Genomic DNA, 17,196 nt, shown 5'->3' with positions numbered 1-17,196 from the left:
TGGCCAAACAGTTAGATTTTTGCTTCATCAGACCAGAGGACATTTCTCCAAAAAGTATGATCTTTGTCCCCATGTGCAGTTGCAAAAGTAGTCAGGCTTTTTTATGGTGGTTTTGGAGCAGTGGCTTCTTCCTTGCTGAGCGGCCTTTCATGTTATGTCGATATAGGACTCGTTTTACTGTGGATACAGATACTTTTGTACCTGTTTCCTCCAGCATCTTCAGAAGGTCCTTTGCTGTTGTTCTGGGATTTACTTGCACTTTTCACACCAACGTACATTCATCTCTAGGAAACAGAACGCGTCTCCATCCTGAGCTGTATGACGGCTGCGTGGTCACATGGTGTTTATACTTGCATACTATTGTTTGTACAGATGAACGTGGTGCCTTCAGGCATTTGGAAATTGCTCCCAAGGATGAACTAGACTTGTGGAGGTCTACAATTTATTTTCTGCGGTCTCGGCTAATTTCTTTTGACTTTCCAATGGTCAAGCAAAGAGGCACTGAGTTTGAACGTGGGCGTTGAAATACATCAACAGGTACACCTCCGATTGACTAAAAAGGATGTAAATTAGCATATCAGTAGCTTCTAAGGCCATGACATCATTTTCTGGAATTTTCCAAGCTGTTTAAAACTTGTTTTTCAACCACTCCACAAATTTCTTGTGAACAAACTATAGTTTTGGCAAGTCGGTTAGGACATCTACTTTGTGCATGACACAAGTCATTTTTCCAACAATTGTTTACAGACAGATTATTTCACTTATAATTCACTGTATCACAATTCCAGTGGGTCAGAAGTGTACATACACTAAGTCGACTGCGCCTTTAATGACTCCAACCTAAGTGTATGTAAACTTCCGACTTCAACTGTATGTGTCAGCATGGGTTACTTACACAGTGACACTCCACTCTAATACTTAAGTTAATCATGAAAAGATGCAGCCTAACAGCAGGAGGGAGAGACAAACACATTGATATTTAAGTCTGACTTAATGAGAAACTGACTGACAGGCAGAGACAGTCATTACTGAGCTGCAAACAGAGAGACTGATATACTGTACACAGACATAGCTGACACACAGGGGTTCAACCTAAATTCATTTGATTTGTTTCATACTGATCTACACAACCTTCTCCACAATTTCAAAGTGAAAGAAAATTATAGAAAATGTTTAAAAAAGTTTTAAATCAATAAACATATACAGTATATATATATATACATACATACATATATATATATAAAGTATATATATACACTACCTTTCAAACATTTGGACACACCTTCTCATTCAAGGGTTTTCCTTTATTTTGACTATTTTCTTTTGACTATTCTTCTTCTAGAATAATAGAGAAGACATCAAAACTATGAAATAACATATATGGAATCATGTAGTAACCAAAAAAGTGTTAAACAATTCAAAATATATTTTATATTTGAGATTCTTCAAAGTAGCCACCCTTTGCCTTGATGACACCCTACAATTAGCCTACTAGCTAGCTAGCATCTAAGACAATATAGAAACCTTCCTCCAATAGCTCTGTTATCATCATTATTATCATCATGATTATGATTTCTATCATTTAGGGTTTAGGCATATAGCCTGCAGTTATTCCAGTTGTGTTATCCAGCTAGTGTAATACTAATAATGGGTCTTGCTAACACTAACAAGCTAGCTAGTGTTTACATTGAAAATGAACAACTCTTAATACTAGTATTGACACAAGTAGCTAGCTAGCTAGCTAATGTTAACATGCTGGGTGTGTCTCATGTAACACCCTTGGGTAAAGATACCCTGAGAACAAGGTTCAGGGAAGATAAGACCATTGATCCCAGTTAGCTAACCTTTGGTAGCTAGCTAGCTAGCTAATGTTAGAGGTCAAGGCATAGAAAGTATATTCTGTATGTTAAAGACATGCTCCGGAATTTAGTTCATACATGCATAATCTATGAGCAGAATTACTGTTTTACCCCAATTAGCCACAAAATCCCTAGTTTGAAAGTGACTGTTTATTGGAAGCTGTGTGGCGCCATTTTCCCCCACATGGGACAGCCCCTAGCAATTTGAGTTCCAGCCAATGAGATTCAGCCCCTCGACATTTGAGTGACAGCTAGCAAGATGCATATACAGCAGAGCGAGAGAGAGAGCAATGATGTGGTGCACATGTGTGATGTGGTACGCAATTTTGGGGACCACTTTTGACTCATGAGCACTACTTTCAGAACTACAACCTCTTTAACTAAGTTAGCTAGCTAGCCTAGTTGGTAGGCCTACCAAAAAGAGCAGCTAATGTTTGCTAGCTAGCTTGGGTATTATGCTGGATGATTTAACACAAATAGTTCGCTAGCTAGCTAGCAAGCTATTGTTAGTTAGCTAGCCAACACCAGACTAGATAGCTGGCAAACGCTAGCTAACTTCCTATATGCTAAATCATTCAGCACAATTTCTGTATTCAAAAAGCCAAACAAATTGCATGAAAAACCTACCTTCTCTCTTTGTGGACATTTTTGTCTCCTCTACAACACTCTCTTTCATGACAATCTCATGTCTGGATTTTGAACACTGTCACTATGCACTATCAACATAAATTGTGGGCACGTCATCGTTATTTTGAGCATGTTGCACAGATGAGCAGATCGTGGCGAACGGCCTTATTTCCTGGGATAAATATATAAGTGCACCAATGCATCCCATCCAAGAGTGAGAATGTTCCTCAACCGTGAAACCCTTGCAAGGTTCCATGATGAAATAAGAGGTTGTCTTATGACCATTTTAAGTGAATTTATAAACCGTTATTCAACCAAGCTTATAATAGGCTCACAATTTGTCAAGCACTGAATGACTATCTCACAATTTTAATCATACCTGTTTACTAACGTGTTAAATATTTTTGATTTGCGCTTAACCCAATGAGTCCCACCGTATTGCCGGTGCGCTTTGGACTTCTAACTCCTTTTAAACATTGTATGGTTGAGCTACAGACTTCTGGGTTGAACATTTGGATGCGTTTATCCCTTCCGTATCCATAGATACCATTAGACTGTGTGATTAACGAGGGTAGAGCTGCGTTTGGGAGACACGGGCGGAATCCGAAGGAGACCGAATGGTTTGAGCTACAAACTCTGGCGAACATGCACATGTAACAAGCTCACATAATTGCTGTCACGAACTCCAAACTCCAGACAGTTCTCACTGACTGGTTGGATATTAATTTCCCCGTGGGCAAATAATTTCTGTACTTACAGCATTCATATACATTTACTTTATCAGGTTTTTGCTTTATTTTTTAATATATAATAATATAATATATAATATAATAACATTTTTTTAAACATTATTTTATTTTAATTTTATCTGTCAAAAAAACTTATGAATGCAACTGTTTATGTCAAAATGTTGTGTGTTCTACTTGAAGCCCTGGTTGTCCTGAAAATAAAAGGGTAAAGCCATAGCTGCAGGAAGATGTTTTGAGTAGAGGGTGCTGAGTGCAGGAAGATGTTTTGAGTAGAGGGTGCTGAGTGCAGGGGGGGAAATCCTCTTTATAATTAAGTAGTTGCAGGCTAACAATGAAATATAATTCCTAATGTGATGAGAAGCCTAAGCATAGGACAAAATTCGCTAACAGTATCACTGCAGCTAAAAGCAAATTGAAATAAATTTGCCAAAATGATATAGGCTTAATTACTCTATACAGAAATAAATAATCATTCAAAATACTTTTCAAAATACTTTCCCAGACAGCTTCTTTTAAAGCGGTGGAATGTTTCAAGCCTATATGCCTAGTTGGGAAGCCAACAATTTGAAGCTGTCAGTGAAATGCAATGCATCTAATATATGTGTGAAGATAATGTGTCTTGAGTATATTTTGAAATGTTACTTGAACTCCGTGAAGCTTTTATTTGGGCTGCAATTTCTGAGGCTGGTAACTCGAATGAACGTATCCTCTGCAGCAGAGGTTACTCTGGGTCTTCCATTCCTGTGGCGGTCCTCATGAGAGCCAGTTTCATCATTGGGCTTGATAGTTTTTGCGACTGCACTTTAAGAAACTTTCAAAGTTCTTGAAATGTTCCGGATTGACTGACCTTCATGTCTTAAAGTATTGATGGACTGTCATTTCTCTTTAATTTGAGCTGTTCTTGCCATCATATGGACTTGGTCTTTTACCAAATAGGGCTATCTTCTGTATACCTCCCCTACCTTGACACAACACAACTGATTGGCTCAAATGCATTAAGAAGGATATAAATTCCAGTTAAATGAACTTTTAAGAAGGCACACCTGTTAATTGAAATGCATTCCAGGTGACTGCCTCATGAAGTTGGTTGAGAGAATGCCAAGAGTGTGCGAAGCTGTCATGAGGCAAAGGGTGGCTATTTGAAGAATCTCAAAGAGAACATGTTTTATTTTTAACACTTTTTTGGTTACTACATGATTCCATGTGTGTTATTTCATAGTTTTGATGTCTTCACTATTATTCTACAATGTAGACAATAGTAAAAATAAAGAAAAACCCTTGTGTTCTAAAACCTTTGACCGGTAGTGTTCACTGAGTGTACAAAACAGTAAGAGCACCTGCTCTTTCCACAGCAGATTGTCCAGGTGAATCCAGGGGGAAGCTAGGATCCCTTATTGATATCACTTGTTAAATCCACTTTAAATCAGTGTAGATGACGGGGAGGAGACAGGTTAAAGAAGGATTTATGTCTGTGTGCCAGTCAGAGCGTGAATGAGTAAGACAAAAGATTCAAGTGCCTTTGAACGGGGTATGGTAGTTGGTGCTAGGCACACTAGTTTTTTCACACTTAACTGTTTCTTGTATGTATCAAGAATAGTCCACCACCCAAAGGGCATGCAGTCAACTTATTATTTATTAGGACAGTGTTTTTTGTTTTGTACACAGTAGGGGGGCAACTCAATATTAGGAAGGTGTTTCTTTAATGTTTTCTGCACAGTAATTGCGCCGGACACACACTCATTTGATTGATTTCATACAATATTGCACTTCACTAGCGATAGCAAAAGTTAAGACAGATAGAAAGGGAGCCAGACAGGAGGAATAGAGATGAATATGATTTAAAGAACCTGTATTATCATCACAATGTTTTCTGTTTATTTGTTGGCTTTATGTATTTTGACTCAGTTGACAATGGAGGTTATAGGCCTGCTGATACATTGGCCTAGGCTACTTCTCTAGCTGCCAATGGCTCTTGGTAAATTAATGTGTCCATATGGCAGAGGCTGGTGCTCTCGCATTAGTGGAATTTGAACTTAGCTTTATCATTTTAGTTCTGATTTGTATTATTAACCACGATACAATGATTAAGAAACTAAAAAGTTATTGAAATTAAACTATTCCACCAAAAAATGGCTCACAGGTTGGTAGAAATTGTAGGATGCATTTTAAGCCTTCCCCAAAGTTGAAACTCTCATGCTGCCTAGGAATAAGTTGTTATGAAATAGTGCACTTTTCTTTGTAGGCTGTTACGTTCCCTAGCAAGAAACCAAAAGATGTCGCTCGAACAGAAGGGGAAACTAACAGTGTCACTAACAACCAAAACGAAACAGGAGGGGTTCTGAAAGACACTCAGGGGGGGTGACAAGCTAGCACAGATGTAATACATATTGACTAATGAGGTGATGCCAATCGGTGTGCCCAACATTCTAATGTTCAACCTCTAAATATAAATGGTTAAACCAAAGCCTGTAACAAGGCCTACTGCAAAATTACAACGAGAGAGAGATAATGAGAGGGGTGTTGTAACTAAGATTGTGCCTATTAAAACTCGGCTTATCCATCGCGGCGATCCATCACGGAGAAAAGCGCTCACCTCAATCCAGCACCAGGGGATGGAAAGCACCACTGTGTTGCTTGCTATACTAGTGGGCTCGTACAGAGTTTCCCAAACTCAGTCCTGGCCCCGCTGGATGCACATTTTGGTTTAGCCCTAGCACTACACATCTGATTCAAATAACCAACTCATCATCATATTTGAATCAGCTGTGTAGTGCTAGGGCAAAAACCAAAATGTGCACCCAGGGGGGGGCCCCAGGACTGAGTTGGGGAAACCTTGGGCTAGTACACCTACATGTTTGACATGGTCAGGAGCAGGCCTACGATCATGGGCAGGATCGAGCACTGCTCCAGATCACTTGATATCCATGACAAGGGGGAGATAAGAGAAGAGGGAGAGGGATGGAGAAAGAGATATCTGACTTAACTCAAACTAAACTGTGTTTCGTACCATCTCGCTCTACACAAAAGACACATATGAAGATATTCAAACAAACAGAGATGAACAGAGATAACAGGATGGAAAAATGTTAGCATTTGTAAATATATTTATTTGATATATATTTTATAGAATAAAACATTTATAACATATGTCCTTATTGTGGGCATAATAGTACATAGAATGACGTATATACATCATTTTAAGCATGCATAAATATTGTTTTAATATACACTGTTTACAATGACTTCTTGTCAAACAATCTGACAATTCGGGCATGTAGGAATAAATACACAGTCTATAAACACAGAAACATGACTCTGAAAAAGGTTATGGCTCTATTGGGATGACTACGGTGATATTGAGGTTATGGTAACATGTTGGTCATTCGTTCCTACTTCCTAGCACTGACCAGGACAATGGGGATGATGCGGCTCTTCATCTCTCTGGACATCTGGCACCAGACACAGCAGTTGCAGCAGGTGGCGTTCACACAGTCGTTACAGATAGTGCCCTGGAGACACAGTCAGCAAATTTACAACAATGGTCATATAGCAGACATTGGAATGGCCAAGCACCAGAAAAGAGAAGGGAAAATGTTCACTAACTATTAACCCTATGAATATCACAGTGCACTAGGTAGGTGGTTGGTGGTGTATAATAATGTACTTTATTTGAGTTCGGTAATGTAATGTTTTTTTTCCAGAAGCAGCCAACTCTAAATGTACTTACTTTGATGCCGTAGCGCTGGCGCATGGACACCCTCATGGACATTGTGACGGGTGGGATGATGCCAAAGATGTCCAGCAGAGGGAGACAAAGACACTGTCCGTACTCCCTTGTATGTATACAGGCATGGCAGGGACAACACCAGAATCCAAAACAGCCTCGCCAAAGTGAATGAAGCACCAATCGAGAAAACACACTTACATAAACTATGAATTTGAATGATACGCGCACTAATACTCTTACATACAAATATACACAAACAAATGTGATCACACAAACACATGCACACACACACTAACAGTCTGCCATGTCATCGGTGCAGTCACAGATTCCGGAACTCCACTGGTCAGACTCCTTGGACTCCATGACGGGCAGAGGCTGATCGATGACGAATGAAGGCATGATGACTTCTTACCTACAAAGACAGAGGTCAGAGGACATCTTCAACAAACCACTCATGGCTTTGGTTTGCTTTGAGAGACAGTTCTTAAGCTGTTCTCATCATTGTACAGATCTAATGCCAGTAATCAGACAATTCCTAATTCCCAAAAGATATCACATTCATTAATCATTCTATCAAACTTCAATCCCAAAAAATTATTCAAAAAGTGTCTGGTCTTCTGTTATTTACCGAATGATTACAACATCCTTTTCCATCAGGTAAACATAATCAAATTAGATCTCAACCATAACTGATAAAACATGACTTGGATTAGAGAGTAAACTATGGAGCCAAAGAAATGATATGAAACACAACTAGGATTCCTCTCCATATAACCTTATTGAATCTCACAAGTGCATTTTTATCTTAAAATGTTTATTGATAAAATATAATAAATGTAAAAAATAAAAGTCCATTGATAGTCTAAGTCTGAACATCAAAAAGATGGCCACCTCTTACCTGTGAGAGAGAGCTTTGAGACTGAACCATTGATGACATCAAGCTGAACTGACGTCTGACACAGGATTTTCTGAATAAGAGCTGTGGAAGAGTGGAGGAATATTTGACATGAGGTAATGTCTCAGATACAGTCCTAGAAACCGCACCAGCTTGTCAATCCTGAACATTCCAGGTCAGGGTTAGACTCTCTAGAACAGAGTCAAAAAGAGGGTGAGGCAATTAGGCTACTTAAGGTCAAAGAGAAAGGGTAACATGACATAGTAAAAGCAAATCACCAGAACTATCACACCACACAGGATGACACAAAATCGAAGCTAGCCTTGTTCGATGGAAATTAAAATTAGGAGTCCTTTCTGTTCCATTCAAAGGGCAGGCTAGGAAGTATGGCTGGAACGGTGCTCAGCGGGTTGACTGGTTACACGAATGCCTGCGGGGATCAGCCATCAGAAATGTATGCTCACTGCCTGAATAAATTCGGGAGGACTATAACCTTCTCAAGGAGCAGCTGAATCAGCTTTTTGGTCAGTGGAACCCCCCGCACACAGTCAGAAGGAAGTTGGGAGAGCTTTGCCAATCCAAGGAGTCGTCGGCTGAATTTGCAGAGGAAGTGCGCTGGCTGGTCACACTTGCCGATCCTGGTGTAAAATGTCATAGCCAAAAGTATAGATGCAATGGTTGTAAAGGTCAAGAGAGGTCTGTTCGTAATCAAGAGATGTTCTACTTTTTTGACACCACACTCCACAAAGCAAATCCAGCACGCTCCAGTTTTATCTTGTCTTGATAACTGTCCAGTCATATGGTCAAGTGCTGCAAAGAAAGACCTAGTTAAGCTGCAGGCTGGCCCAGAACAGAGTGACACGTATTGCTCTTCATTGTAATCAGGGGGCTAATATTAATACTATGGATGCCAGTCTCTCTTGGCTAAGAGTTGAAGAAAGACTGACTGCGTCAAGTTCTTGTTTTAATTAGAAACATTAATGTGTTGGAAATTCCAAATTGTTTGCATAGTCAACTTACACACAGCACTGACACACGCACTTACCCCACCAGGGGTCTTTTCACAGTCCCCAGGTCCAGAACAAATTCAAGGAAGTGTACAGTATAATACAGACCCATGATTGAATGGAACTCCCTTCCATCTCATATAGCGCAAGTGAACAGCAAACCTGGTTTAAAAAAATAATTAAACAACACTCACGGCACAATGCCTCTCCTTCACTATGTGACCTACTTGTTGTGTGTATGTACTGACATGTATGTGGAACTGGTAGATGCGCACACACACACACACACTACATGTTAATGTTTTTGAACATATGTAAATTGTAAAGTATTTTGTCTGTAATGTCTTTTTCGTTATATGTCGGACTCCAGTAAGACTAGCTGTCACCGTTGGCGTCAGCTAATAGGGAGCCTAATGATTCAAGATCCCAGCTCACTTGTGGAGGCTCAGAGACATGCAGAAGATGAATAAGCTACAGCTAAAGCTTGAACAGGCTGCCGCTGTGGACCACAGGATCCGGGAGTTGCCAGAGTACTCTCTCAGGCAGTTCGAAGGCAGCAGTCTTGAGAGTCAGGAGAGGAGACAAGGACATTTAGCACTGCAGCAGGTTAACAGGACGCACTGCTACAGGGCCGTGTTACCAATGTGGTGAGGAAGGACACTTCCGGAGAGAATGTGTGAGGCCCCTCAGCCTAACCCCTCCCCATACCCGGGGTGGTAAAGAACTTGGCCAAGCTACTTCTGCAGGTGGGCTTGTCAGCCAATGGAGCCAGTCCTCTACTGTACAAGTCAGCTGTACTACAAACAGAGGGCCAAGTTTGCAGATATCTCTGACAGTCAACGGCATCCCAGTCCAAGCTGTTGTAGAGACTGGAGCTGAAACAACAATCCTCTCTGTGAGCCGTTACCAGCAGTTCCCTGTGAGTGAGCAGACAGCACTCAAGAAGAAACTCCTTTGGAATGCTGAGTCGGGGAAAGACATGACTGCCATGGGTGGACTGAAACTTAGATTTAAGATCTGCACCAGGAGCTTTGAATGGGAGGTGTACATGGCCCCTATACATGACACTTTCCCCCTCAGCCTGGACCTGTTGAGAGCTGCACATGTAACTATTCATGCCAATGGAAGAGTCTTCATCGAGGGGGAACTTTTGCCTGACAAAATCGTTGGAAGCTACAGACCAGACTACTTCGTAGCTCGGGTCCTCCTGGAGAAAGACACAACCTTCCTACCAGAATGTGAATGTTTAGTCTGGGGTGAAGTTGACCATCCAAAGCCCGGTGTCTCTAAGTATCAACGAAGCGGTGTCCTTCAGAAGTGTCGTCACAACCATGGAGCAGAGGGTGTCTGTCAGGCTCTGCAACCTTTCGAGCAACAAGGCCACTCTACCAAGAGGAGCTTGCCTTGGTTTCCTGGTCGAAACATTCACTGATGACCCAGTCCATCTTGTCCAGCTGAGCAGAAAGTGCCCAGCGACCAGAAATGAGAAGAGTGACTGCTGCCACAGACCTACCTGAACATCCCCGAGCTATGTTTGCTGCTTCAAGCAACAAACTCAGTGGGGAACAACAACATAGGATGATTGAGCTCCTGCTGGAGTACAAGTCCCTTTTTGAAATGACCAACACTGACTTAGGTTACATGTCTACTGTCACCCACAAGATAGACCCTGGAGTGTCTAGGCCAGTACGTCAACAGGTTTGACAGACAAGGTTCCAAGGAGAAAAGGAAACGCACCTCAAAGCCATGCTGGAAGCAGGTGTTGTCACACCATCCTCCTCAGAGTGGGTATCTTAGCTTGTAAGAAGGATGGTGGAGTCCCCTGGTGTGTCATAACCGCTGCCTCAACAACCTGACAGCCAAGGATGCATACCCCTTGCCCAAGATTGAAGAGTGTCTTGACATCCTTGGCGGAGCAAATGTCTTCTCCACATTAGATCTTCAATCCGGGTGTTGGCAGATAACAGTCGATGAAAAGGACCGGGAGAAGACGGTGTTTATCACTAGATATGGGCTCTACCAATACACCTGTATACCATTCAGCCTTTGCAATGCCCCAAGTACGTTTCAGAGGGCCATGGAGCTCGTCCTCTGTGGACCCTAATGGGAAACATCTACTGCTCTATCTGGATGACACCCTCATCCTGGGGAGAAAAGTTGACGAGAGCCTAGAACGGCTTGCAGATGTCTTCCAATCCCTTCACAGCTACGGACTGAAGCTGATGTAATCCAAGTGCAACCTCCTCAAGGAAGAAGTCCTGTTCTTAGGGCATGTCGTGAGTGGTGAAGGCAGAAGTCACAACCCTGCTCTGATCAAGGATGTGTAAGCCTGGCAACCTCCTAGTAATGTGCAAGAACTCCAAGCCTTCATAGGGTTACGCAATTACTACCGCAAGTTCGTTCCAGCCTTTGCAGAACTTTGCCAGCCCACTCAACATTCTCCTCAGGAAGGAAGCTAAGTTCCTGTGGAGAGAAGAGCACCAGAATACCTTCAATCAGCTTAAGGAAAAACTGAGAACAGCCCAAATACTAGGGTATCCAGCTGCAGAAGGGAAGTACATCCTTGACACGGATGCCTCAAACCACAGTATTGGCTGCAGTGCTTTCGCAACTACAGTGGAGAGAAGATAATTATCACCTATGCAAGCACCCACCTCACGCCAGCATAGCGGAAGTACTGCATCATTAGGAGCTAGCTACTGGCCACTGTCCGCTACACCCGCCAATTGAACAGTGAGCGAGGTTCGCGGATGATGTAGTGCCGCTGGCGCTGAGGTTCATTGGACTTGGAGAGACTGAGAACAAGGAGCCCAACAGTGCCAGTAGCGACCCATCACAGGAAGACGGCCAGCCAGATGTGCCAACGCTAGAAGCTCCAACTGTAAACTGGCTTCGGCCACTTAATAGTGAGGAACTAGCCGAAGAGCAAAAGAAAGATCCTTTCCTCTCCATCCATCGCCAGTGGAAAGAGTCAGGAAGCCTTCCCACTAAGGATCAAGTTACTCTGGAGAGCCCTGCACTAAGAAAGTACTGGCTGTGCTGGCCAAGTTGAACTATGCCAAGGTGTTCTCTACTACCACTGGGAGAAAGCTGGTGGACTCAGCCCATCTTCATTGTTGCTGGTGCCAGCCTCAATGCAGACTGAAGTGTTGCAAGCTTGCAACGACCTGTCAGAGCTTGCCACGACCCTTCTCCACCAGAGCTACCACTGGTATGGAATGGGAGGAGATGTCCACCTGTTTATAGAGAGATGTCAGCACTGCAATTCTCATAAATCTGCAGGTCCCATTAAAAGAGCCAAGATTCAAACTAACAGGCTGGAGCACCTCTGGATTGTCTCCATGTGGACATGCTAGGCCCATTTTCCAGGATCCAGTTCCGGAAACAAGTACATCCTCAACATCATCGACCAGTTTACTCTGTCGGTTGAATCTTTTCCTGTTCCTGACCAAGGAGCTAAAACGGCTACTAAGAGACTTGTATATTACTTCAATGCCAAACTCGAGGTGCACACAGACCAAGTTTTCTGTTCAAGAGTGTGTGCAGGCTCTTGCAGATCTCAAAGACAAGGACAACCCCCTATCAATATCAACCGGCTTCCAATGGTCAGGTTGAGCGGTTCAACCGCACACTACTCCAGATGATCTGCTGCTACGTGGACCAGAATCAGCAAAACTGGGATGAACACTTGCAGCTCCTGACGTCAACGTACCCCAGCTCCCTTTAGGCAATCACTGGGTTCACTCCAAACCGACTAATGCTTGGAAGAGAGATCCATCAACCTCAGGATATCTGGTCTGGTGCAGCATAGGTAAAGTATGACAGGATGGAAGGCCCAGCGTTCCTCTACCACCTGGAGAAGGTCTAAAGGAAGCACAAAGAACTGCAAGGGAGCATTTCTGAGCAGCTCAGCAGAGTCAAAATAAAATATATGAGAGAGGACTTACACTGTCGGAGATCTTGTCTAGAGTTGAAGTTGGAAGTTTACATACACTTAGGTTGGAGTCATTAAAACTTGTTTTTCAACCACTCCACACATTTCTAGTTAACAAACTATAGTTTTGGCAAGTCGGTTAGGACATCTACTTTGTGCATGACACAAGTCATTTTTCCAACAATTGTTTACAGACAGATTATTTCACTTAAAGTTCTCTGTATCACAATTCCAGTGGAAGAAGCCACAGCTTGCTTTCTTCCTTGGAGTTTCCAGTCAAGTTATAAGTCAGAGAGACTGTGCACTTTGTTTATTTATATTTATTGTTTAAGCCAGTCTACAGCAAGTTTAGACCGTAATGACGGTAGTTATGTCATACTGTAGGTTAAGGGGTTAGGGTTATGGCATTTGTGCCCAACCTTCTTTGACTTGAGATCTACTTTTTAATTTGCCAGCCTGATGAGATCTACCAGTCTCTAAATCTAAACTAACCAGCAAAATGTATGAAACGCAACACATCGCTGATTATGGACCTGCTGCTATGATACCTATTTGGTACCCAAATATAATTTGGACCAATAACATGTTTTCCACAAATAAGTGCAACTCATGTAATTTCCTACCTTAGTGTGACTTTTGGCATTGGGTGGAGGCAAGTAGGTTTCATAGTCAGGGCTGTAGCAGCTTGTTGCAAGTCTCATGCAGGCCACAAGGTGGTCATCAGACATAGTAGGTCTGTACTTAGACTTTATTATCTTCATGTGAGAAAATGCAGACTCACAGAGGAAGGTGGATCCAAAAGGAGCTGATAAGTTGAGAGCACATCTTCTAATGTTGGTATAATTCTCCTCCAGCATTAGCTCCCTGAACTCTTCCTTTCTCAGTGGTTGCCCTGGATTTCAGCTGAATGTCATTTTGAAGGGTGAGAAATGTAGTTTCTGCTATTGTTGTGTCCAACTGAAAAGGTGATTCCATTTTGGATTCAATGACCTCCAGATTTATGTCTGTGCCAAACGGAAAACTCAGATACTGTAAGTGGCAATAGGCTCAAGTGATGCAAAGTCAGTGAAACGACTGTCAAATTCAGATGAGATGCTCTGGACTTGCACCACATAACATGCACTGTCAAGCTGTGCTGTGTCCTTGTCCCTGACGTTCAAGTTCTGAATGTATGTGTTGAAAGAAGTGCAGGTCCTTACGTTGCAGCTTTCTCGTGAGCAGTTGTAGTTTGCATTTAAAAGTGTTCACAGAGCTGATCATGTCGATTACGTTTGTCGTTTCCTTGCAGCTCTACATTTAATTCATTAAGCATGTAAGTTCGGTCAGTGAGAAAAGCTAAATCCAGGAGCCACTGTGTGTCCTCTAGCTGTGCATATTCTGCATGTTTGGAGACCTTGAAAAACTCCTTGATTTCAGGCATCAAGTCACTGAATCTCCCTAAAAATGTATCTCGGCTCAGCCACCTCGCATCTGTGTGCAGCAGCAGGCCTGTGTGCTCCGCTTCAGTCTCTTCTAAGTGAGCCCGAAATAGCCTCCGCTGTAGGCTTCTTGCTTGAGTAGGACACACAATCTTCATCGCAATATCCATCACCTTTTTTCATGATTAACATCTTCCTGCACAAAGCTTGTTGATAAATTACGCAGTGATAACTAAGGAAATCCGGGAAAGATTCATCCCGTTTGCACAAGGCAACGAACCCACTAATGCGGCCTACCATAGCGGATGCCCCACAGGTAGGAATGAAAACAAGCCTACAAAATGGGCATTTGGAATTTGTTAGCAAACCTCATAAAAGCTTGAAATATATATTTGCCCCTTGTGTGCTGTGCCACCAGAGACTCTGGGTTCGATCTCAGGCTCTGTCGCAGCCGGCTGCGACCGGGATTGGCGTCGCCCCATGGTTAGGGAGGGTTTGGCCGGTAGGGATATCCTTGTCTCATTGCGCACTAGCGACTCCTGTGGCGGGCCGGGCGCAGTGCACACTAGCCAGGTGTACAGTGTTTCCTTCGATTCATTGGTGCGGCTGGCTTCCGGGTTGGATGATTGCTGTGTTAAGAAGCAGTGCGGCTTGGTTGGGTTGTGTTCCGGAGGACGCATGACTTTCGACCTTCGTCTCTTCCTCGCCCGTACGGGAGTGGTAGCGGTGAGACAAGATAGTAACTACTAACAATTGGATACCACAAAATTAGGGGTAAAATGTATAAAATAATAATGATTTTTTTTTAAATGCATAACTGTGCCACATCTCCCATATCTGTGGACTCGTCAAACTGGAGGGAATAACACTTGCAGTTGTCAGTTGATTCTCAAGGTTCTCTGCTATTCCCTCACATCTTCTTGTCACCGTTTTTCTGGACAACTGAATGTCATTGATGGCAGCCTCAATAAATGCTTAATTGATTGCCTCCCCATCTTTGAATGACTTTTTATGCTTAGCAAGAACGCGACTCACACGATAAGATGTTGCCGCCTTCCCAACTGCTGCGCTGTCAGTTGATTTTTTAGTTTTTGTAACTTTCTTCTTCGTAATTCAGTCTTTGCTGGAAAATCTATTTCCTGGGTTTTGTGTGGTTTTAAACTGTTGTTCTATGTTACTTTTCTTTGGGATAACGATGCTATTTTGGCAAATGAGACACACACATTTTGAGTTTGACATGACGAAAAAATAATAATAAAATAAAATAATTATTGTGGAAATGACCCATTTTCAGTTTTTTTCTTTGTATTCTTCCCTTCACTCATTATTGGTGCTGTCGCCCACACAACTTAAGAACAATTTAACAACGAATCTGACTACAAAGTTTGCTAGCTAGCTACCTGCCTGGCATCACTGTTACCTCGACTTGGAGTTGGCGGGCGGCATCTGACCGCGCTAACTAAGCATATGTAAATAAGTGGGCAGGGACTGGTCCTATTTTACGTAAATCACGTGACTTTTCAGACATCGCTGTGAATGGAGGATTGTCGAAAAACATTAAAACAGAGATTATAGGCATTGTATGGCTGAATTTTAGTAGATATATAATCATCTCACGATCGCTTGGCAAGCACTCCACGATAGACCAGTAGATTGCGATCGACTGGTTGGGCACCCCTGGGTTAGGGGAAGGGATAGCTAACATGCTAAGTAGTTGCAAAGTAGCTAAAGAGTTGAAAGTAGTTGTAAAGTTGCTTAAATGCTAAAGTTGTCTGTGATGAGATTCGAACACGCAACCTTTGGGTTGCTAGTCGTTCGTGTTAAATATCGTACTAATTTGGGTGCCCCGGATTTATGTTTACTATGTTGCATCTATTCTTAACTGCTAAGCAGGTAGCTTAGCGGTTTAGAGTGCTATACCAGTAATTGAAAGGTTGCTGGTTCAAATCCCCAGATCAACTAGGCACTTAACCCTAATTGCTCTTATAGGTCACTCTGGATAATAGTGACTGCTAAAGGATGTAAAAGTAAAAGAAACCAGGCTGGGTAACTAGTCTGACCTAAGAACAATGTCCAATTGCTGGTACAAGTATATTGTTTTTAGAAAAGGGGCGTACCAGGGTAACCGATTATAAATGACCAAATATTTGATCAACTTACCTCATAATAATTTTAATAGAGTGACTTAAACAATGTTGATTAGCATTTTAACTCTTGTGCACCCAACATGTTCAGGAAGATATTAGGGTCACAACACCAAAACACTTCATTGCATTTTCCCCTTTTATCGACCTCACATTTCCAGGAACTGAGGATGTCCAGGAAGGACATTAATAATGGAGATGTGATAATCAAACATAGAACTGTCCTACTACTTTGACAAGTCCTTTCACACGTGGGCTATAATTGCAGCAGGGGAGTGAATGGACAGACATGTTGGACATTAGTGTGTTGCAACAACAACAATAAAACAGCTAGTCCTGCAATGTACTACACCAAGTCTTTCCAACATTCTCTCACCATGCGAAGCAGGATATTACCTTCATCAGAGAAGTTTGATGACTCATACAAACAGAAAGACCGATTTAACACATCTAAATGAATAAGGCCAGATGTCTGAAATATGCAGGCCTATTCTGTGACTGTGTCTGCCCGAACAATGTCTCTTCTACCTCCACCCAGTCAGCTAAATGGAGGCACTTTTTTAATGCTGTGACTATGATCAGATTCACAACCTCTTTAGTCTCTTTATTATTTGCCTGTTTGTAATGGAATTCCATAAATACGAGTGTGTGAGTAATCTCATACTCATACATCGATGTTTTATTTTATTTTATTTTACATGTTGCCATAATTCCTGCAACTTCAATTCGTTCATCATGACGCTATCAGGTGCGGGTTTGGGAAATCCCGGATTGTAATAACGCATTTATCATTGACGGTCTACACCTTTAAGACGTCGAAACTGTGCGTACTGGGA

General features: G+C 42.2%; 1 protein-coding gene across 1 annotated transcript; it reads right to left on the bottom strand.

The window, feature by feature from the left end:
* Positions 1 to 6,321: 6,321 nt before the first annotated feature.
* Positions 6,322 to 7,370, bottom strand: LOC112231382 (cornifelin homolog B). Its single transcript, XM_024398117.2, has 3 exons — positions 7,259 to 7,370; positions 6,963 to 7,117; positions 6,322 to 6,744 (listed from the first exon to the last, which is right to left on the bottom strand). The coding sequence occupies exons 1-3, from the start codon at positions 7,359 to 7,361 to the stop codon at positions 6,625 to 6,627; spliced, it is 378 nt and encodes a 125-aa protein (XP_024253885.1). The 5' UTR covers positions 7,362 to 7,370; the 3' UTR covers positions 6,322 to 6,624.
* Positions 7,371 to 17,196: the final 9,826 nt, after the last annotated feature.

Source organism: Oncorhynchus tshawytscha, linkage group LG30 (genome assembly GCF_018296145.1).
Source record: "Oncorhynchus tshawytscha isolate Ot180627B linkage group LG30, Otsh_v2.0, whole genome shotgun sequence".
Taxonomy (NCBI): domain Eukaryota; kingdom Metazoa; phylum Chordata; class Actinopteri; order Salmoniformes; family Salmonidae; genus Oncorhynchus; species Oncorhynchus tshawytscha.
This window is presented reverse-complemented; position numbering and strand designations above follow the sequence as displayed.